General features: G+C 44.9%; 1 protein-coding gene across 11 annotated transcripts in view; it reads right to left on the reverse strand.

Annotated features, from left to right (window-relative positions):
* Nucleotides 1-24,699, reverse strand: part of SOX5 (SRY-box transcription factor 5) — a 973,495-nt gene that overhangs the window by 264,590 nt on the left and 684,206 nt on the right. For all 11 annotated transcript variants that reach the window (XM_081957811.1, XM_081957805.1, XM_081957814.1 and 8 more), the window contains one exon: nt 3,173-3,259. In XM_081957811.1, the coding sequence (XP_081813937.1) occupies nt 3,173-3,259 (87 nt within the window). The remainder of the gene's footprint in view (nt 1-3,172; nt 3,260-24,699) is intronic.

Genomic DNA, 24,699 nt, shown 5'->3' on the forward strand with positions numbered 1-24,699 from the left:
AGATGATGATTTGCTGGAATCTGCTTTCTCTTCAGATCCAAAAGAGTGGAACCAACTGAGTAAAAATATACTGAGTAGCTGAATTTAGGAATTGACAGCATTAGCATTTTACAATTATAATACAATACAATACAATACAATAGTTGAGTTGGAAGGGACCTTGGAGGTCTTCTAGTCCAACCCCCTGCCTAGGCAGGAAACCCTATACCGTTCCAGGCAAATGGCTATCCAACATCTTCTTAAAGACTTCCAGTGTTGGGGCATTCACAACTTCTGGAGGCAACTTCTGTTCCACTGATTAATTGTTCTAACTGTCAGGAAATTTCCCCTCAGTTCTAAGTTGCTTCTCTCCTTGATTAGTTTCCACCCATTGCTTCTTGTTCTACCCTCAGGTGCCTTGGAGAATAGTTTGACTCCCTCTTCTTTGTGGCAACCTCTGAGATATTGGAACACTGCTATCATGTCTCCCCTAGTCCTTCTTTCTCTTAAGCTAAACATACCCAGTTCCTGCAACCGTTCTTCATATGCTTTAGTCTCCAGTCCCCTAATCATCTTTGTTGCTCTTCTCTGCACTCTTTCTAGAATCTCCACATCTTTTTTACATCGTGGCGACCAAAACTGAACGCAGTATTCCAAGTGTGGCCTTACCAAGGCATTATAAAGTGGTATTAACACTTCACGTGCTCTTGATTCTATCCCTCTGTTGATGCAGCCTAGATTTTGCCAGGTTAGGGAGATACTCTGAGTTATACTTGCCCTTCGACCCTCGTCATCGTTGTTTGCAACTGAGATTCTTCTCCAGTGTCTCATAAATCTCCCTTGGGAAACCAGATCCTTGTTGCAGGACCTTAAGATGGACTCTCGATTTCCTCTTCTTGACTACCTCTTTGATTCAGCCTTCAGCCAGCAAATTAAGAAAATCAGGCTACAAACAAATGACTGTTTTATCTGTAAGAGGCTACTCATCAGATATTTTCTAGTCCACTTCCCACAGCTTTTTCCCTACATTAGACCAGCTATGCCAATTACTTAAGAGTGATTTATAATAATTACAGCAGCAAAGCAGGATGCAAAAGAGGAGGCTGTTGTCATTAATACTCCTTTGCTTAAAAGAAACCTAACAGGGTAAAACAGCAAATAACGGGGATCTTGAGGGTTGTAAGTTGGCCTTCTGTTAGGACAGGAGCTTTGGCAAGGGCCAAAAGGGCCTAAAAGGGCAACTGCTATCTTTAATCTTATCAATATTTACAATACAATACAATACAATTTACAATACAATTTACAATACAATACAATAGTAGAGTTGGAAGGGACCTTGGAGGTCTTCTAGTCCAACCCCCTGCCTAGGCAGGAAACCTTATACCGTTTCAGACAAATAGCTATCCAACATCTTCTTCAAGACTTCCAGTGTTGGGGCATTCACAATTTCTGGAGGCAAGCTGTTCCACTGATTAATTGTTCTAACTGTCAGGAAGTTTCTCCTCAGTTCTAAGTAGCTTCTCTCCTTGATTAGTTCCCACCCATTGCTTCTTCTCCTGCCCTCAGGTGCTTTGAAGAATAGTTTGATTCCCTCTTCTTTGTGGCAACCCCTGAGATATTGGAAATATAAACTAAATATTTATATTTAGTTTCACTGGTTGCCCACAAATTTTATCCCAAACGTTCCTAGCCACTGGCACATGATTTTAAAGGCGCAATCAATCAAAAACATGTTAGTAAAAAGTTTGATTTAAGTACAACACGTGTGTATACGAGTGTGTATAATATTGCATCCATCATGACTTACGTGTTGTCCCCTTGGACAAGTCTTCTTCCAAAGGGAAGAAGAAGCTAATTTTGAAGAGCAGGAAAGCGGCTTGAGCTCTTGACCAAATAAATGTCCTGGGTCTCAATTTTCAATCTTGGGATCAAATTTTGAAGCAAAGCTCCCAGGATCTAAGCAACATGCCAGTCAGCAGAGAGATGAAATGGGTCTATATTTGTTTATTTATCACATTTATACAGCTGCCGTGACAAAGATATTGTTCTGACCTTGGCTTGCCAAGAGCATGAAGTAGACTCCTCGTCCCCATAAAACTTATTTTATTTAAGTTAAAGGGAATTCCTCCCAGCAAAGTCCCGGCAAACGGTCTTTCATGAGATTTCATAACCACAGACTTTGGAGAGTTGCCAGGCCGATATCTTCCAAATTCCATGCTGTAGCAGCAATTACTTGGCAAGAAGTCAGGAATAGATCTTCATCCTAATGAATTGAACTAATTGTCTCCTGCAAACTTCCCTCCCCTTTTGCTCCTCTTTTATTTCCTCTGGGAGGGGCCATTAATTGCCCGCCTGTGGCCTTACTCCCAAGCTGACCCCTGCTCTTTAGCTGTTCCATTCGTCTCGCAACTCTGCGCATACGCACACTGGGAACAGGTTCCAGCTGTTCGTCTGCCTCACTGATGTCTGACTCTTCAGGCAGCTGACAACTGGCCTACGGCTCTGGCCCCATCTCTGCCTCCGACACAGAGCCCTCGTCAGAGCCTTCCCCAGACTCCAGGACTGGCCCATGTTCCTCCCCAACTTCCTCACTGTCTGAATCTGCCACCTGGCGGGCCTCAACAAATACAAGAGTTTCAGGTTTAACAGGATGATAAGGCCAATTTTTACCATGTCCTGATGCCTGTCCTAATCTCAGATGAAGGAGAACAAAATGAAGTGAAGCACACACGGACAATACAACTCATCATATCTACAGCTAGTCCTTGACTTAGAGTTGCAATTGAGCCCGCAATTTCCATTGTTAAGCAAGGCAGTTTTTCAGTGAGTTTTCTCCATCTTGCAACCCTTTTGCCACCACCGTTGTTAAGCAAAACACTGCAATTATTCAGTAAATAATGCAGTCAATAGGTGAATCTGACTTCCGGCATTGATTTTGCCATCTGGGAAAATTGCAAATGGTGATTACATGACCTTGGGACATTGCAATGTCCTAAATACATGCCAGTAGCCAAGCGCCTGAATTTTCATCACGCGACGATTGGGATATAAGTTGTAAGTATAAAAACTGGCTGTAAGTCGATTTTTTCAGTGCTGTTGTAACTCCGATTGGCATCCTAAATGCATGGTTGTAAATTGAAAATGACCTGCCTTCCAATTTCTTTTCCTTTACCTGAATAGAAATAACCTTTACCTTTTATTTCTCCAAAGTTGCCTGATCCCATGGCAAGGAGCTTGTCTTTCCAATCTTTTGATAGTAGTTTTTCAATACTGGGGGTTTCTGAATGAAGAGAAACAGAGAAAGAGAGAGAGAGAGAGAGAGAGAGAGAGAAAGAGAATCAACCTGACTGATAGCACAATAGAACTCATTAAAAGTCTATCCGCTAAAAAATAAGTGCGATCCCATCACGGACCCCAGTTCATAATGACTTCATCAACATGCTGATAAGAGGGGAAAACACGGTTTCGAAAAAAAAAACCAGAATGCGTTTTGTCACCTGCTGTTTCAAAATCATTAGCTTTTCCTCCTTCTGAACAAAGCTCTTTCCCTATGACAATGGGCCACACAGAAACCTGGCGTGTATTGTTTTTCAATTTAGAGAACAAGTTTCTGCTCATAATGGATGCTTGTCAATTTCAGGGTGTTAGCCTGCAGTTAAAAAAAAATATAATTATGTTGATAAAATGCACAGGGCGGGGGGGTGGGGGCGAGGAGAGGGGGGGAAAAAACAAGGCAAAGAATTAGCGACTAAATCTGCTACATGTAATTATATCCCTCGGTGTGTTTACAATTACATCCACTTTACAATGTGTTTAAACATAGTGTGGTGGTAAGCATGCTGTGGCAAGATTTCCCCCCCAGCCCAAACCCCTCTCCCTTGTAAAACACTCACCGCAAACCAAGTGTAGCAGTTGTAATAATAATCCAAGAAGAGCTCGGAATAGTAAACGCAGTATTTGAAAATACTTGTATTTGAAAAGGGAGTTTCAGAATGTGTAAAGGTGAAAATCTGGCTTTGTTTGCAACTCTAAAGCTGTTCCCAGGTTCTATTCCCAGTCAAAGGCAGGAAAAGACATGGCTGCTTTAAAGAGCTGCGGATGAGGAGCCAAACCCTGCCTTTTGCATCCAGGGTAATCTAGGAAGTGTTGCAGCTGCTTTAAAGAGTTGCAAACAAGAGACCAAGTCCTACTAAATGAAGTCCATCTAGAATCATAGATTCACCAGGGCTAGAAAGGACTTCAGAGGTCTTCTCGTCCAGGGGTCTCCAACCTGGCGACTTTAAGACTTGTGGACTTCAACTCCTAGAATTCTGGCTGAGGAACTCTGGGAGTTGAAGTCCACAAGTCTTAAAGTCGCCAAGGTTGGAGACCCCTATTTTTGTCTAACCCCCTGCTCAAGGCAGGAGTCCTTATACCATCCCAATCAAATGATTGTCCAGTCTCTTCTCAAGAACCTCCAATTAGTTCCAGGGATGGAGCACCCACACTGGTAGTAAAGAAAATAGCAACCGGAGTTCCGGTTCCGCCGGCGGCGGCGACGGGCAGCTCTTTGCCCGCTCCGGCTCCCCGGTGGGCTTCCCCACTCCTTGGGGGGCACAGGACACCCCGCAGAGGGGTCCTGCCGGAGGGGCGGCATCGCGGAGGACTCCTGCAGCGGCGGCGGCCGGCGGGAGGTCTCTCGCGCGCCCAAGGCACCGGGGAGCAAGCTCGGAGGGCGCTTCGCGTTTCTACGCCTCGCGCCTCGCTATAAGCCGACTGGAGAATGCTACAATTGAAGGAAGCAGCTGCGGTGCGGTGAGGTTGCTTCTCTCTTCATCCCTTATTTTGCATGAAGATTTATTCAGCCTTTAAAACTTTAAAATAACTTTCGGAGCATTTTGGAGGTGCGGCTGGAGGGAGGGGGTTTTCCCCCCCCCTTGGACAAGCGGCGAGAAACAATTTTGCTCTCAGCCCCCGGGGAAGGAGGAGGGGGGAGAGCCAACGAATGAAGCCTCACTTAGGCTGAGATGATTTTCTTTTCAATTTAATCTTACATATTACAATGACTTGAGGACTTTTGGAACTTTTTAAAACTTTGTTATGCCTCTGTGCCCAAAACTGGCAGGGCAAGATGGCACACTTCCGTTGACTTTATGAACTCTGAAACCTGACTCCACCTTTAAAATTCAGGCTTCCGGTCTTTGTCTCCGTGTCTCCCAGAGGAATCTCTTGTGGATTGGTATTTTTTAAACCTTCTAGGGGAAATTTTCTATCTATTGCCAGACTTATTGGAGAGACTCTCTTCTGCCTGGTTCTTCTGCTCCCGGATTCACCTGGCTACCCTTCTTTTCTAACTGTTTACTTCATATTTGGACTGAACTTCTAACGTTATAAAGGATGGCATCCAAAAGACCCCCTCCTGGAAAACCTGGCTTTGCCACTTCTGCTCCAACATCCGCAACATCCAGTCCAGCCACACAGTCAAAGATAACAGAACTGATGCAACATAAGACTACAGAGATGGACTTTCAACAAATGCTTCAACAAATTCTACAGGGCCAGGAGGAAATCAAGAAACAGCTAAGGGAAATGAAAGATGAAATTAAAGAAAATCAAGCCCAAATATATAAGAACTCACAAAGACTGAATCTTGTGGAAGGGGGGGTGGAGGAGGTGAGGGGGGGGGGTAGAAGCTGTGCAGAAAGGGAACAAAGATCTTGACATCCAACAGATGAAAATAGAATTTGAGAGAATGTCCTATTACCTTAGATTTCAAAATGTTATAGAAGAAGATGGGGAAAACATAAGGGACATCATGATAAACATCCTGGCTGACTACACACATAAAGAAAAACAACAGATGGGGTGGGATATAGATCTGGTTTATAGAGTGAACTCAGCTTATGCTAGAACTCACAATGTACCCAGGGAGGTTCACATTAAATTTCTTAGAAAAAGCACAAGAGATGAAATTCTGGGTGTACAAAGGGGGCAAGCATTGACATACCATGATATGGAGATAACCATTCTGAAGCAGATCCCTAAGAAGATTAGAGAAAAAAGGAAGAATTATTCGCAATTAGCGAATAAATTATACCAGAAAGGGGTGTGGTTTAGATGGTTGATGCCTGAAGGTATGCTGATATTCTGGGAGGAGACAAGAATTAGAATCAATTCACCCATAGAGGCGCAGGCCTTTATGAAAAAAAACAGAACACTCCTAGAAAAAACACGAGATACTACAGCGGACACGCAGGACACGGGAGGGGCCAGAGCTCTGCCAGTGGAGGGAGATGGGGCAATAGCAAGAAGACTCAGATCACAAAAATAAACAAGAAAATCTTATTATTATAAACTGTCCGAAAGTGATAATGGAATTATATCTGGATTTTATATTGTAATGTCTAATCTGATTGAATTTAGTAACAGTACTAATATGCTGATTGTAATCAATTATACACCAATGCATTATATATAAATGTATACTATGAGTATGGAGAGGGGGGCGCCTGTCACACTCTGCAACTGCCATAATTTGTATACCTGTCCATTTACCCTTTTCCCTATAAATGTTGAAAAACCAATAAAAATTTTTGTTAAAAAAAAAAAAAAATAGCAACCCACCTCACCTTTGAACCATCACTAAATGAAATGTACAAAATGATCTGTCTTAACTAGAAATTAGACCTAATATATCGTTGATTCAGGTTTGTATGTAGCTTTTGGACAGAGCTGAAATCAAGTGTTTTCAGTGTTTTCAGAGTCAGAGAGGCAGAAGCCCACATCTGTTCTGCCAACTCTGTGTAATGTGTAGTTTGGTTCAGTGGTGGGTTTTTTGCTCAGTTTTGCCCTCCCCAGCCCCTCTGGCTGGGGAATTCTGGGAGTTGAAGTCCACAAGTCTTAAAGTTGCCAAGTTTGGACACCCCTGCCCTAGGAGCACTCTACAAGCCTCCTAAAAGCTATGCATGGCCATTTTTCCAAAGGGGGTGTGGTTTTGAGAGGCCAAAAATGCTGTCTTCAGTGTATAAGACGCACCCAGATTTTCACCTTCTTTTTTGAGGGAAAAAGGTGCGTCTTATACTCTGAAAAGTACGGTAACGTTTCCTGGTTTATCTTTTAGTCTTTCAACCTGGAAATATCCATCCCGCCAGGACGGGAAGGCAGGGTATCTTACAGTCACATCAATTAGGGATGTACATCTGGTGGCCTCACAAAAAAGGGCCATTTCGGTGGTGGCCCCTTCTCTATGGAACTTCATTCCCCCTGAGGTACGGTTGGCCAACACCCTGTTGCTTGTCTGAAAGGCCTAAAAATGTGGTTTTGTCAGCGGGCCTGGCTACCACACAAATGGAGAGAGAGCCAATCAAGTGGCTGATTTGATTGTGTCGTTGCTACCATAGGGGAATGGGGTGGGGTTATTTATAGGTATTTATGTGGAGGATTTTTAAATGTTGTAAGTGTAGGAGATGACTAAGCTGAGTCTGAGGGAGGAGTCAAACATGTCATAAGTCACGAATCCCTGCATGCCTGAAAAAGATCTAAGTCCAGCCCACCATGAACTCTTTATTTACCACCAAATTGCTTTGAATGTTACTAGTTCAGATTCTTGTACAGAGATGAATCTTTATACTCCTTTGGACTGCCTGAATCTCCTGATTTCTCCGGCGCTTGATAGAAAGCCATCTATCAAGTCACCTGTGTTTTAGCTGGGCAGCCATATAAATTTATTAAATAAATATAAGTATCTGATTAAGAGGCAGGGATCGACTGAGGATTTATTGTCCATGAATTCATTCCAGAGATTAACCTAATAGCCTTTAATATGGGGGATGGGGAATTCGATCTAGGAAACTAATTTCATTTATACACTCTCTAAAAAACAGAAGAATCCCACAATGAAAACAAAGTCTGCAAGATTAGATTCTCAGTGTTGGATCAAGTCGACTAGAGATAGTAAGCAACTCAATGTGTACATTGCTTAAAAGGTAAAGGTTCCCCTCGCACATATGTGCTAGTTGTTCCTGACCCTAGGAGGCGGTACTCATCACCATTTCAAAGCCGAAGAGCCAGCGCTTTCCAAAGACATCTCCGTGGCATGACTCAACGCCAAAGGTGCACGGAATGCTGTTACCTTCCCACCAAAGGTGGCTCCTATTTTTCTACTTGCATTTTTACATGCTTTCGAACTGCTAGGTTGGCAGAAGCTGGATCAAGTAACGGGAGCTCACTCCGTTACACGGCACTAGGGATTTGAACTGCTGATCTTTCTGATCGACAAGCTCAGCCACGGAGCCACTGCGTCCTTTATGTACATTGCGTACTTCACTGTTTTTCAACCTTGGCAACTCTAGGATATCAGGACTTCAACTTCCAGAATTACCCAGCTGGAATATTGGCTGGGGAATACGAGGAATTGAAGACCGGGAGTTCTGGGAGTTGAAGTCCACCCATCTTAAAGTTGCCATGGTTAAGAAACATTGGCTTACTTAAAAGGTATGTGTTTATGAATTTATATGTTTTATCCACAAACAGTTCCATCGCTGATCATTCTTTGACTTTATCCTTGCTTCCCCCACGAAACCTTTAAAATACATTTTTTTTCTTGCAATTATAAGGTACAAAACCTAATACAACCCACAGTACATTCAACTTGCATCCAAACAATGTGATTGTATATTCTAGTCAGCAGTTAGAAAGGTTCACAATGTAATAAGCTTTCAATCCTGTGATTAGTACTGCATTCAGATAGAAAATGGAGTGCAGTAAAATATAAGTGCTCCAGTATGTTTCATCTAAATAACAATGGCCACAGTGACTGTCTTTATCTTACAACATTAACCGCTATCCCCTACTTCTATGCTCAGGTCTAATTTGAGCAGGGTGTTTGTCTAAAGCCCTACTTGGGAACTGAAAGGGAGTTATAGGTTAACTTTTCAAAGGAACTGTCTGGCTTAGAGACTGCACATTATTAGCAGCTGGTAAATTTCCTCTCCAGAAAGACAAGACAGAACAATAAAGAAAGAGAGACGCGGGCAACAAATTGTTGATTAAACTGTCTAATTTTGTTTTCCTTGTTTCATTTTTCTCAAAACTGACATCTCCATACTAAATGATAGTCAAAAGACAGGAACAAACTGCTAAACAATCCTGGGGTTATTTTGGTTTAGCCTGCTGCATGAACCTCACACTTTCCTCAAATGTGGCTTGTTATCCAAAGTGAAATGTGTGAAGCTAATTGATGAGGAAGCTTAGAAGATATTTCCATATCTAATTCTCCCAAGGCTTTGATCACAGTAGCATCCTTAGCTTACATATATTGGTCGTATTACAAGAAATTGGAATAGCTATATTTTGGAAATGGCTTTGGACTTGTAAATAAATTGAACTAAGCAGTCAAGCTCCAAGTTTAATGTAACATGTGTCATATTTTGAACTTGAAAATGATGACACAATGGGTTAAGAATAACACATGTCATCCTAGTGCATTTGATTCCCCTCCGCCCTGCTCCTTCCAAATTTAAAAATTGCAATCTGTTGACTCCCAACTTGGAAAATTCCTAAGAAAGTTAGGAATTAACTAAGTTCCTAAGAAATGGTTTGGCCTTTGAGAAATAGCTATAGCACTTAGACTTATATACTGCTTCGCAGTGCTTTTACAGCCCTCTCTAAGTGGTTTACAGAGTCAGCCTCTGGCCCCCAACAATCTGGGTCCTCATTTTACCAACCTCGGAAAGATGGAAGGCTGAGTCAACCTTGAACCTGGTGAGATTCGAACTGCTGAACTGCAGCTAGCAGTCAGCTGAAGTAAGCTGCAGTACTGCACTCTAACCACTGCGCCACCTTGGGTCATGGTTCTGTTGACTGAGTGAGATGGGGTGGCTTCTACTTTGCTTCATTCCGTTATCAGTTCAGATAGTCCTCAATGTAGGACTATAATTGAACCTACACAACACACAATCCTATGTTTTGATGGCCATAATCTGGATCGATCATGTGACCAACCCAATTTTATTACCTTTTTTTAGCAGTGGACACTAACCAAGCAATGCTCTTGTTAAGTTAATTCAGTGGTTGTTAAACCAATGGCATAGCTATGGGTGCAGTTTTGCCAAAACCCAGGAATGTCGTATTTTGGAAAAACCGTCACAAAATTCAGTCACATAACCACTTCTGCAAACACCTGTAAATGAAGCCTTGTTGTCAAATGTCTGTGACCACCAGAACTTAGAATCAGGGTCGAAAATCATAATCCTGTTTTGGGTTGGTTGTAGCTGCAAACACTCGTTAAGTGATTAGTTGTAAGTCAAAGACTTATCTGTAGATAATTACAGTACCTAATATTATGGATATTGCTTTGTTTACTGCTTAGAGACTGTTGTGACTAAAGCCCTTAAGCAAATACGTTTTGACTTATTTCCACAGCTTTATTCCAAACATGGCTACATCTAGAATCCTTACTATTTCTTTTTAAAAACTTTCTACCTTTCTAATGTCTATTTCACGTTCTTCTGGAGAAAAATGGGTGGAAGAAATTCCAAGAAGGAAGATAAATCAAACCAACGAATGCAAATGCAAAGCCAGCCATAAGCATAAAAACAACAAAGACTATATTTTGAAGGCAAGAGGAACGTAAGCAACTTTCTCCAAATCATAACGTGCTAATAAGGTTCCACGGTGTGGTAAGAAGGCTCATCTAAGCGTTTCAGGAATACACGGTGAAGGAACTGATGAGATCTCCTTCTTCAACAGCACGGTTGCCAGATGTTAGCCAGATGTGGGGACCAGGCTACATGGATGCAGGACAAGTAAACATGGGCACTTCTACTGAAAGTGGCATTGAGAATTAAAGAAAACCTTTTAGCAACCTTGAATAAGTAATATAAACATTGCTATTTTCTTTTTTTGTCTTTCTGATGTTGCTTCCTTGAGCAGTAAGTAAACAGGCCCAAGCGTACCACAGTATTTGCCGTGGAAGGCTGTCAGTCATTAAAAGCTAACAAACCTTCGCGAAGCAGGAATGCAGTAAAAGAAATCTATTCTGGATTAACAATAGGCTACGGATCCCACTGGCACCATTTTGCTTCTAAGCCTATTGTAAGCAAGGTCCAGGACAAAGCCTTCCTCCTACGGCTAGACAAAATATTCACCTTTTGAGCACTGATAAAGAAACAGCAGACTTTGAGTCTTGTGGTTAAAGCAACAGTAACCTGATTTAGGATGTCAAAAGACCCCAGTCGGTTGCCACTAGCCACAGCTCAACAGCATTGGAGATGGCCTTGAAACAAATGTAACCTCTGAAGAGACAACCTCGTTCACTGATGGGCAAAAACTACACGGGGCCATTTTCAAAATGACGGCAAGGGATGTATGTACTAGTTCACAGAACTCCCAGTGATTATTATCCATTATGAGTCACAGTGGTTAGAGTGCAGTCCTGCAGGCTGCTTCTGCTGACTGCCGGCTGCCTGCAATTTGGCAGTTCGAATCTCATGGGGCTCGAGGTAGACTCAGCCCTCCATCCTTCCGAGGTGGATAAAATGAGAACCCAGATTGTTGGGGGCCATAGGCTGACTCTGGAAACTGCTTAAGAGAGGGCTGTAAAGCAGAGGTGGTATTCAGCAGGTTCTGACCAGTTCTGGAGAACCGGTAGCGGAAGTTTTGAGTAGTTCGAAAAACCAGTAAATACCAACTCGACTAGCCCCACCCCCATCTATTCTCTCTGCCTCCTGAGTCCCAGCTGATTGGGAGGGAATGGGGATTTTGCAGTAACTTTCCCCACCTCGGGAATTCCTAAGGATCATTGGTAAATGAATAGGGATGGGAGAGAAATTTGGTTAGCTCACTTATTATTTATTATTCATTTACTTGATTTTTATCCTGCCTTTATTGGTAATTCAAGGTAGCAAACATGCACAGTACTCATTCTTTCTCCTGTTTTCGTCACAACCATCACCCTTGTCCAAAGTCATCCAGCCAGCTTACGTGCCTAAGATGGGACTAGAACTCACAGTCTCCCGGTTTCTAAGAGAGCACCTTAATTGCTGCACCAAACTGGCTCCCTTTTGAATCAAAAAGAACGTTGGTCTTACCTGAACGTTTTTTTCGGGAGAGTGGAGGGAGGGGTCACTGAAGGGTTATTACAGCCTGATTGGTCCATTTGACTGAGAGAAAACTTCTTAGCCTTCGGCTTCTCCCGTTGGCTCCCAGTTTCCGCGATGTCAGGTCAGCGTCTGCATGATGTAAGAAGACAAGGGAAAGCCGCCCCGGGCCACCCGATCCTACCCCTCCCAGACCCTGTCTATCTAACTAGGGTGGGAGAGTGACCCCTCCCTCCACTCTCCCGAAAAAAACGTTCAGGTAAGACCAACGTTCTTTTTCCAGTAGAGTGGAGGGAGGGGTCACTGAAGGGACATACCCACGCTACGTCCCAGGGAGGGAAGACTGGGTCTCAGGGGGAGGATCGGCCACCACCCGCTGGAGAACCCTCCGCCCAAAGGATGCCTCGGCCGAGGCATAAGCGTCTAAACGGTAGTGTCTTATGAAAGGAGTAGGGGAGGCCCAGGTGGCTGCGCGACAGATGTCCTCGAAGGGCGCCCTTGTGGCCCAGGCCGCTGAGGAGGCCGCACTACGTGTGGAGTGAGCCGTAATCCCCGACGGGGGAGATTTACCTGAGGCTCCATAGGCCTCAACGATGGCCAACCTGATCCACCTCCCAATAGTTGAAGACGAGACCTTTTTGCCTAGGGAACCTGGGTGAAACGAGACAAACAACGCCTCGGTCTTACGAATGCCCTCCGTCCGCTTCAGATAAATACGGAGGGCCCTGCGTACATCCAACCGATGCCACGCCTGTTCTCTCTCCCTTGTTGGATTGGGGCAAAAATTTGGTAGGACAATTTCCTGGGCCCTATGAAACAGAGTATTGACCTTCGGTATGAACGAAGGATCTAAACGCAATACCACCCTGTCCTGGTGAATCATGCAAAGGTCGCTTCTAACAGAAAGGGCCCCCAGCTCAGAGATACGCCTGGCCGATGTAATGGCCACTAAAAATACTACCTTCAGTGATAGGAGGCGCATGTGGACCGACCTGAGCGGTTCAAAGGGAGACCCCGTCAGTGCCTTCAAGACGATGGTAAGATCCCATGTAGGGAACCTATGGACCGGAGGCGGACGGATGTTGGCCGCCCCTTTAAGGAACCTCTTCACCAACGGAGAGCGAGAGAGGGTAGAGGGACCCTCCCCTCCCAATATAGTGGCTAGGGCCGCTACCTGTCGCCTGAGGGTATTATGGGACAACCCATCCTCTAATCCTTTTTGAAGAAATTCTAGAACGTCTGGAACCGTGGCCTTGGCTGGATCCACCCCCCTGGGGCTACCCCACTTCGCGAAGGCCGACCAGGTGGCGTTATAGATCCTCACTGTGGACGGTTTCCTAGCTGCCTCTAAGGTGGCTATGACCCCCGATGACAGCTTCCTCCGTTTCAGCAATCCCCTCTCAAGAGCCACGCGGTCAGATGCAGCCACTGCGGCTCTGGGTGAACTAAGACTCCCTGATACAAGACTACCTCTTCCGGTGGGATTCTCCAGGGACCTACGACCGAGAGCTGGACCAGGTCCGCAAACCATGGTCTCCTCGGCCAATATGGGGCTAACAGAATGACGGAAGCCCTCTCTGTGACTACCTTCCGAATGGTTCTGGGAATGAGGGGAAGGGGAGGGAAGGCGTAGAGGAGACCCGGGGGCCACCGGGTCCTGAGAGTATCCGCTCCTTCTGCAGCTGGGGTCTTGAATCTGGTGAAAAATCTCGGCAGCTGCGTGTTGCTGGGGGAGGCAAACAGGTCCACAAGGGGGTTGCCGAACCTGAGGCATATCTTTCGAAACAACTCTGGATCTAGCTGCCACTCGCCGTTGTCCAGAGTCGCCCGGCTCAACCAGTCTGCCTGGTGATTGGACGTCCCCGCAATATGTTCTGCCGCAATGGAGGCCAAGTGTCTCTCCGCCCATAGGCCTAATGTCTGTGCCTCCCGCCAGAGGGCTCGGGAATGAGTCCCGCCTTGCCGGTTGACATGAGCTTTCGTCGCTACATTGTCCGTAAGTAGGAGGACATGTCGCCCCTGTAGCTGGCGGTTGAAAGTCCGGAGGGCCAGTCTCGCGGCCTTGAGTTCGAGCCAATTTATATTGTGTCTGAGGTCCGAGGCAGTCCAACGTCCCTGGGCCATGTCGGACCCCATCACGGCCCCCCAGCCGTAAAGGCTCGCGTCCGTCGTGACCTGTACTCTCTCCGGCTCCCAAATAGAGGCCCCCTGTCGCAATGCTCGGGACATCCACCACTTGAGCGAGCGTCTCACTTCCGACGTTAAGCGAAGCGGTCGTAGAGAGTTGCTCAACATTCTCCTTTGGGCTGGTATTAAGGCCCACTGAAGGGGACGCAGATGCAGGCGGGCCCAGGGAACTATCCCTATGCAGGATACCATCTTCCCCAGGAGCCGTGATAATGTCAGAGTGGAAACGGACCTTTTTGTCCTGATTGACCTGATCAACTGCGTCAGACTGTCTAAGCGGTCTGGGGACAGGCGGACCCACCCCGACTGGGAATCTATCACTGTCCCTAGATGCAGAATCTGTCTGGATGGGGATAGATGGCTCTTGGGGAAATTCACTGAGAAGCCTAGTGTCTGGAGCCATTGGATGGTCAGCTGGAGGTCTGCCTTGGCCCTGGGAAGAGACCCTGCTTGCACTAAGACGTCGTCCAGGTAACACTGGAGCCTGACTGGGATGGATCTCAGGCAAGCGGCCAGAGCCGCCAGGACTTTGGTGAACGTCCGAGGGGCCGAGGCCAGGCCGAATGGCAGGGCCCGGTACTGATAGTGTCTGCCTTTGTGGGAAAATCTCAGAAATTGACGGTGAGACCGAAGGATGGGGATGTGTAGGTAGGCCTCCGTCAGGTCTACCGAGGCCATGTAATCCCCCTTTCGAATGCCCTGCAAGATTGATTTTAGGGAGGCCATCTTGAAGCGCCTGTAAACTAGATACTGATTCAGGCGCTTCAGGTCGAGAATCGCCCTCCAACCCCCCGAGGCCTTCGGGACTACAAATAGATTTGAATAGTAGCCCCGCCCCCTCTCCGTTTCCGGAACGACCTCCACCGCTCTGATTTCCAGAAGGTGTGAAACGGCGAGGTCCATGAGATAACGGCATTCCGGATCCCGGGATGGGGAAAAAACTTTGAAGCGCCTCGGGGGATAGGAGAGGAACTCTAACCTTAGGCCGTGGCGAATGGTCGCCCGGACCCAACCGTCTGTTGTAATCTGGTCCCACTTGTCCGCGTATAACGCCAGGCGGACGCCTATGGGATGACTCGGATTTGAGTCATTTCCCTCTGCGGAAGGGGCGGCCGCCCCCCCCGCGAAAGGGCCGCTTGGACTGAGACTGGTATCTGGAGCGGTCTTGGAAGCCTTGTCTATTGAATGGCCTATCCTGCCTGTACTGTTGGAAACGGGACTCCTGGTCCCTGTCATAGTTTCTGAAAGGAGGCCTGCGATATGGGTGACTGCGTGTCTCGGACTTCTTAGTGGAGGTAGGCATTACCTTTTTCTTGTCCTTATTCTCCACTAGAATTGGGTCTAAGGCAGACCCAAACAAATTTGGACCCGTGAAGGGGGCAGCTATCAAATCCCATTTGGCTTTATTATCGATCTGCCAATTTCTAAGCCAAAGGAGCCGGTGTGAGGCCACAGAGGTGGCCAAGGCGCTGGAGCCAAAACGCATGGCATCCAAGGTCGCGTCGGCCGAATACTGGCAGGCCGCCATAATTTTAGTCAGGTCTTGATGTATTCGATCATCCTGGATCGGGATACGATCCTGGAGTTGGCGGAGCCACATCACTGTTGTGCGATTAAAATACGAGGCGGCAGCCGCCGCCCGCATTGCCCAAGCGGAAGCCTTATAATTTTTCCGCAGGGTAAGCTCCGCCCTCTTATCCTCCGGCTTAAGTTTGTCCGCAGCATCCCCGGAGACCACCGGGGAGGACGAGACCAGGGCAGCTATGGGTTGATCTATAGCCGGAAGCTGGATTGCCTGTAAGAAAGCCTTCTCCATATTATAAGCCCGCCTATCGTTGCTGCCAGGAGGGGAAAAATTCGAAGGTCGGGCCCACTGACTGGTGGCCACCTCCAAGAACAGAGGAGGAGCAGGGATCTCCTCTTTGTTGGTGGCCGTGTTTGAGAACATCACCATGTCTGGATCCCTGGGCGGGGGAACTGTGGGATCCCCTGTGCCCACCTTGGTGGTCCTCCTAGCCTTCTTCAGTAGGGGCTTAAACATGGCCTGGATGAACAAGTTGGAAGAAGTGGGCTGATCAGAGGCCGCATCCTCTTCCTCAGAGAAACCCCAGTCGTCTTGACGACTGGCCTCCCCCCTAGAGGAGACCTCGCTCATGAGGGAGGGGGAGGAATTCCTAGACCTGGCCCTGCTGAACGGAGTAATCCTATGCCGGGAAGGTCTGTCTCTTTGAGCTATTCCCCTGGAAATGGCTGCAGAAATTAATCTCTTTAGATTTTCAGGGAGGTGTTCTAGATCCTCCTCGTCATAATCAGAATCGTAGTCATGGGGAATGGAATCCCTGTGGGACCTCCTACCCCGGGAGGGACCTGCAGAGGGGCCCTCTAAAGGATCATTCCTATCCAAGCCCCCTGTCCCAGGGGAAGTTGGGGGTGGGGGAGAGGCCCCCCGTCCTTCACTCCTAGCAGATCTGGATGAAGAGGAAGAGGGAGAAGAAGGGCTGAATCCCCTGTTGACAGAAGGGGAATGACTAGGAGCCTCAGGTCTGGGGGATCTAGACCTAGGATTGGGATCCCTGACCTTCTTTCTTTCTGCCCTCTCAATCGCTTTCTCGATTGCCCTGGAACGCCTAAGCTCATCCCTTTGTAGGGCTCTAGAGGGGCGATCATCCGCAGTAGGCCTGGGAACTCGAGGCCTGGCTGGGGCAGTGGGGCCTGACTTGTCCTCTTGGGTCTGGGCTGTTGTCGTTTGAGCTCCCTCAGAACGCGCTGCCATCACCCCACTCACGTGTCAGAGGCTTCAGATGTAGATTGAGCTCCTTGCAGTTGCTAGGCCCCGCACTGATGAGAACGTGCAGACTGGGCCTGCGAGCGTCGGTGGCTTGAGTGAGGCCTGTAACTGCCGCCTCGTGTTCAAAATGGCCGCCGCTCACTTTAATGTCCTGCGTCTCTTCAGGCGGCCGCTAAAATGGCGCGCGTGCCGCCGCTTATCTCCCCTCGCAATTTGCAAGCCAGCCGACCCAAATTCAGAGCTCTTTGTGTAGGGGGGAAGATTCGTGCCGGTCTTCACGCCCGGCAAGAGCCGCTGGCGCTCCGGTCTTCGCTCGCGCCGCCGCCGAGAGCTCCGCTGACCCGGGGGAGGCGGCGCAGCCGAATTTAAAGAATTGCCGGTCTTCACGCACGGCAAATAGGCCGCCGGCGCTGCGGCTTGATAGAAGGGTCGGCGAGGGAGAGTCTGCGATCTGTGATCCACCCGGCACGCCCGAGGCCCCAGGAATCAGCCGGGGAAGGAGAAAGCCCAGCAGGGAGGGAATTCAAGTAAAGGAGGACGCTCCTCGTTGCTCTCCCTGCCTATCTGAGACAGCGAAGGGCTGTTTGTTGGGCACAGCTCTGCTTCTCTTCTCTATCAATAATTTTTAAGAATTTGGAATTGCCAATTTGATCACCTCAATTACTCACAGTCGTACTGGGAACCAAAAATACGTCGTTGGACCTTCTTGACTGAGAGGAAACTGGGAGCCAACGGGAGAAGCCGAAGGCTAAGAAGTTTTCTCTCAGTCAAATGGACCAATCAGGCTGTAATAACCCTTCAGTGACCCCTCCCTCCACTCTACTGGAAAATACTCCTAATTCACAGATGTTTCTCTAATTATCACAGAGAAATAAAGATTTTCTGAGTTACACCTTTCTTCAATTGTTGTGCTTTTGGTATCCAACAGCAAAAACGCATTGAAATGTAGATTTTTTTTTAAAAAAAAATGGACATACCAAATTGGGAGGAAAGAAACCAGAAACAGAATATTTGGTTTTCTTATTACCCCCCCCCCCCTCCTCTCCCTGGGGTTGAGGAAAATGCTAAATTAAATATGAATATTTATTTATATATTTATATTTAGATATATAAAAACTGTAAATATTTATAGAAATAGTACACATTTATAAATATAAATTAAATACTAAAAGTAAAAAAGAAAAATACATATCAAAATGCGTATTGATTTCCATGCCATTTTTTTAAAAAAAATGCAAATGAGCACAAACTTTGGTTTGGTAGTTACTATGCTAGACATCAGGAATCCCTCTTTAAGCAAGATGCAAATCTGTTGTACAGAGAGTGGAGGGATTCAGTCAGTTGTTAACTTTCTAAGCAGTTTGGAAAACCGGTTGTTGGAAGAAATCTCATTTTGGTTTTTTTCCACTTTACAGGGCTAATCCTGCAAGGAAGGCAGGAAGGAAACATTCTGGTGTTGTTTCTAGCCTAATCTTTGTTGCCCTGCTTACAGAAACTGCCTCTCCGGTTAACCCTTATTGCATTGTAACAGCTAAGGCGAAGCGCCCATCGACCTGAATGATGTTAAGTTGGCCACGCCCACCCAGTCACATGATCGCCACGCCACGTCTACCCAGCTGGTCATTAGGGCAGAGAACCAGTTGTTCGAATCCCACCACTGTGTACAGCATATAGTTGTGAAAACCTGTCCCTTTGCTTACCAAGATTTCTGGAATGATAACTGCAGATTTACCCGTATCTTCCAATATTGCAGGTGAGAGTTGTGGAAGAGAAGAGATTCTAGTAATTGCTGGCAATGGATGAACTGTTTGTTTTATTTATAGCATTTAGATGGCCATCCAAGTGTAGAACAAAGAGGCTCTGGGCGGTATACAATAAACCACTAAACGAAATAAAGAACACTAACTAAAAATTGATGTAAACAATCAATCAGGGATCAGGTACTCAAATACATTACAATAATTGATTTATTGTGCTTCTAGACAAAGGAACCAATCAATCTGACCCTAATGCCAGAATAATAAGCCAGGTTTCCACTGACTTTCTATGACCCTGCAGGGTCTTGTAATCCAGTGCAACAGCAGAATGGAAATCTTTCTAGCCTCTCAAAAAACAATTTCACATTTACCGGTGCTGTTAAGTCAGTATGAGCTGTGGTGGCGCAGCGGTTAGAATGCAGTACTGCAGGCTGACTCACTGCTCACTCCAGTTCGATCCTGACCGACTCAAGGTTGACTCAGCCTTCCATCTTTCCGAGGTGGATAAAATGAGGACCTAGATTATTGGGGGCAATATGCTGACTCTGTAAACCACTTAGAGAGGGCTGTAAAGCCACTACGAAGCGGTGTATAAGTCTAAGTACTAATGATAAGTCCCTGATGCTCTGAGAATTGGTTCCATTGGTTCATTTGCAACCATTCTCATTTTCTTTTAATATTTTTCCTTTAAAAAGGAAACAAAAACCCCCTTCCTAATACGGTTCTTATAGTGCAGGACAGAAATCGAACTGAAACTACCTAGTTATCCAGTTATATATGGAGGCACTCAAATTCCAAAGGTCCTTTGTGCCCATTTCTCCTTATTATTCCCCTAATTATCAAACTGTATAGTTGATCAAAAGAAATTTAAAATAATTCTAAAGTACTCGGAAAATGATATAGACTCTCACTACCCCCAAGAAGAGACAACTTTGGGAAAACAGATAAATTTGGAGGTTAGTAGATAGCTGCCCCATGGAAGAGGATTTCGACAGGATGACTTGGTATCAAGCAACCAATTATTACTACATTTTGAATGGGAATGAAGGGACGCGGTGGCTCAGTGGCTAAGACGCTGAGGTTGTCGATGAAGGTCGGCAGTTCCATGGTTCGAATCCCTAACGCCACGTAACAGAGTGAGCTGCCGTTACTTGTCCCAGCTTCTTCCAACCTAGCAGTTCGAAAGCATGTAAAAATGCAAGTAGAAAAATAGGAACCACCTTTGGTGGGAAGGTAACAGAGTTCTGTGTGCCTTCGGCATTTAGTCATGCCGGCCACATGACCATGGAGATATCTTCGGACAGCGCTGGCTCTTCGGCTTTGAAATGGAGATGAGCACTGCCCCCTAGAGTCGGGAACCACTAGCACATACTTATGTGCAAGGGCAACCTTTACCTTTAAGGTCACATAACCATCATCATGGTTGATTGGACTATGAAAAATGCATGACCTTGGGCCTCATTCCAGTACTCTAAGCACTGTACCAGCCTGCCTTTTTCCAGCTTTTTCTGGGGGCATCAATGTTTTGGAAAGAAAAAAGGAAAAATCTGGTGTTAAAAGAGATAGAGGGAGGGAGGGAAAATCTTATCTTCCTTGTCTTAAGATTTGAACTCTCCCACTGCTGTTGTTCTACCAAAGCCTATCCTGTTTTGATTCATTAGGAACCTGTTCCTCTTTGGCCTTCCTGCCTTTAGCATTCTCTCTCTTTTCTCTCTCTCTCTCTCTCTCTTCCTTTCCTCCACGCTCACTTTGACAGCTGTCTTCCCATCATCCCAACAGGTGCTATTAGTCCCTGAACAAAGGGTGAGGCTTTTAAGCCACTGGCTGTTGACAAGTGAAAAGGAAACAACTAATGGCTCGGCACAGCTCTTCTCCCTGGGTCACTCAGCCAACGGTAATCGCTATTATTTTTATTTATTAGTTCTGCGGCACTGTCCTCTAACCTGCCTTTGCCCACCCGCCTCCACTGCCTTCATTCCGTGACAGCCTGGAGCATTTTAACTTTTAATAAAAAAAAGGGAGTGGGGGGGGGAGGGAAGCACCCCCCCCTCCAACAACTGAGCAAGCTTTTTTGGTAAAGTGCCTGTCTAATGAATGCTGTCCATTTAGAGCTGGATAATTTATGATGTCAGCAGAGGGAGGAGGGGGAAGGGAGCCGGCCCCAGGATTTCGGATGTTGCTTCACGGCGAGCACGGAAAGATGAAGAAGAAGAGAATAGAGCCGGGAGGGACCTTGGAGGTCTTCTAGTCCAGCCCCTGGCTCGAGCAGGAGATCCTACACCATTTCAGACAAGTGGTTGTCCAGTCTCTTCTTAGAAACCTCCGGTGATGAAGCACCCATGATGCAAGCAGAGAGGGGAAGAAAGGGAAGAAAGGAGCAAGGGCAGATCCTAAGAGAGAGGTGAGGCTGGGTCTTTCCTCCCTGAAGATGTGGGAACAAAGGGCGTCATTCCCCGAGTCCCTTGGTGGAGAGGGTGCGGCATATAAAATGGATTAATTAAAAAAAAATTCATACTAGCAGATCACTTTGTAGGTTATGTCTGACGTCATAAAGTGAGCCCTTAAACCTGGTTCTGTACCGAGGTGAGATTTGCTGCTAGAACTCTTGTGGCATGTTTTGATGGTTTAACTGATGGTAGCATTTCCCTACATTCTATCTTGGTTATCTGCTCCGTTGTATTCTGTACGCCACCTAGTCTCATATAGTTTAGGGCGGGGAAGGAAGGAAGGAAGGAAGGAAGGAAGGAAGGAAGGAAGGAAGGAAGGAAGGAGAAGGGGGGAGGGAGGGGGGAGGGATGTATAAGCAGCCAGGTATAAATAGTTAATAGATAAGATGGACAGAACAGATCGACATAATGGATACAGGGATGGATGAAGATAAGGTAAGGTAAGGTAGGATAGGGTAGGGTAGGGTACGATAGGATGGATGGATGGATGGATGGATGGAAAGATGATAGGTGATAGATAAGATAGATAGATAGATAGATAGATAGATAGATAGATAGATAGATAGATAGATAGATAGATAGGATAGATAGATTGACTGATAGATAGATAGATAGATAGATAGATAGATAGATAGATAGATAGATAGATAGATAGAAAGATAGATAGATAGATAGATAGATAGGATAGATAGATTGACTGATAGATAGATAGATAGATAGATAGATAGATAGATAGATAGATAGATAGATAGGATAGATAGTGACTGATAGATAGATAGATAGATAGATAGATAGATAGATAGATAGATAGATAGATAGGATAGATAGATTGATTGATAGATAGATAGATAGATAGATAGATAGATAGGATAGATAGATTGACAGACAGATAGATAGATAGATAGATAGATAGATAGATAGATAGATGATAGATAGATTAGATAGATAGATTGACTGATAGATAGATAGATAGATAGATGATAGATAGATTAGATAGATAGATAGATTGACTGATAGATATATGATAAGTATATAGATAGATGAGAGAGAGAGAGAGAGAGAGAGAGAGAGAGAGAGAGAGAGAGAGAGAGAGAGAGAGAGAGAGAGAGAGATGATAGATAAAATATATAGGTTAGGTAGGTAGATAGAGATATGAAAGATAGATAGATAGATAGATAGATAGATAGATAGATAGATAGATAGGATAGATAGATAGATAGATAGATAGATAGATAGATAGATAGATAGATAGATAGATAGATAGATAGATAGATAGATGATAGATAGATAGGATAGATAGATTGACTGATAGATAGATAGATAGATAGATAGATAGATAGATAGATAGATAGATAGATAGATAGATAGATGATAGATAGATTAGATAGATTGACTGATAGATAGATAGATAGATAGATAGATAGATAGATAGATAGATGATAGATAGATTAGATAGATAGATAGATTGACTGATAGATATATGATAAGTATATAGATAGATGAGAGAGAGAGAGAGAGAGAGAGAGAGAGAGAGAGAGAGATGATAGATAAAATATATAGGTTAGTTAGGTAGGTAGATAGAGATATGAAAGATAGATAGATAGATAGATAGATAGATGAGAAATAGCACTTAGCAATAGCACTTAGACTTATATACCACTTCACAGTGCTTTACAGCGCTCTCTAAGCAATTTACAGAGTCAGCATATTGTGAATAATTTATAATAATTAATAATAATAATCGGAAGGATGGATGGCTGAGTCAACCTTGAGCCAGTGAGTCTCAAAATGCTGAACTGCTGGCAGTCAGCAGTTAGCAGAATTAGTCTGCAATACTGCCTTATAACCACGACAGATAGAGATAGATGATAGATAGATAAGATAGATTGACAGATAGATAGACAGATAGACAGACAGACAGACAGAGGGAGATCCCTATTTTACTTAACTCCCCCCCCCCAAAAAAACCTATACAGATTAACTACATATGGCACTATATAATTCATTTGCTTGTTAAGCTACTGTAGTGGCCCTCAGAAGCAACAATAAAAGCATTAAAACAATGTGAATTACTTGATCTGGAACAAGCCTTTTAAATGTGGCCTGAAAATCTACAGGCTGTTGGGTTACCGTTATTATTTCATGTGCAGAATAGAAAGTAAAAAATCACCAAGAAAAACAGATCCACCGAAATGCTTGGAAGCCTTCTTTCAAACGTGACAGCATGCCACTGGAAGTGAGAAGCGAACCATTCATGCCTGATGCTAAGCAACTTCACATCCTGAACCCTTCTTCCATAACATATGTGAAAACAAAATCACAATCATTATTGTGCCAGATGCCAGAAAAACATGAGTTTTTTTTTAAAAAAATAATCCCCCATAAATCAGAGCTAATAAAGAACAAGGTACAGTTTCACAATAAATAAAAAAGATTTGCCTCCCCCTTTTTTTCTCTTTGATATAGAAGATATTTGCATAAAATCATAATGTCAAATTAAGTAGAAATTATTAAATCAAATGTCAGCTTTGAATCTGATTGAAGGAGGGGGGGAAACTCTTGCAAGATTCATTTGTGAGGTTCTTGACTAAAATACAGGATCCCATCTGCTTTGGCAACTTATTGTAGTCATTCACACTTGTTACTGTTCATAGTATTAAAATACTTCCATTCTTCCTTGCACTAATTCCGGTGTAGATCAATGTAGCATTTCCCACTTCCTTCTCTTTCAAATGGAAGTGTTTAAGAAGATGTTGGATAACCATTTGTCTGAAGTGGTGTAGCGTTTCCTGCCTAGGCAGGGGGTTGGACTAGAAGACCTCCAAGGTCCCTTCCAACTCCCTTATTCTATTCTAACTCTTTCAAAAAATCAATTTGTGAACAAAGAAGTTTTTTTAAAAATGGACATCTGTACCAAGTTATAGCTGAGAGAACAATCAGAACGATAAAGTACAGGTAGCCCTCGACTTACGACCGCATTTGGGACTGCTAACTGACTGCTATTAAATGAGTCGCTACCCAATATATGACCTTTTTTTGCCATGCTTATTAAGCAAATCACAGGTAGTCCTCGACTTACATCCACAGTCGGGCCCAAAATGTATATGGCTAAGTGAGAAATTTGTTAAGTGAGTTTTTGGTCCATTTCATGGCTTTTTTTGGAGGGGGAGCATATTTGTTAAGCGAATCACTGCATTTGTTAAACAAGTAACATGGTTGTTAAGTGAATCTGACTTCCCCACTGATGTTGCGTTGTGAGGAGGTCGCAAAAGGGGATCACAGGACCCCAAAACACTGCAACCGTCATAAATGAGTCAGCTTATCAAGCATCTGAATGTCAATCATGCGATTAACTCTGAACGACTCACTAAATGAACCGTTGTGAGTTGAGGACTACCTGAACTTCAGTTGTTAAGTGAATCAAGAGGTCCTTAAGGAAATCTGGTTTTTCCTATTGACTCTGC

This window comes from Natrix helvetica, assembly GCF_964273705.1.
Source record: "Natrix helvetica genome assembly, chromosome: 6".
NCBI lineage: Eukaryota > Metazoa > Chordata > Lepidosauria > Squamata > Natricidae > Natrix > Natrix helvetica.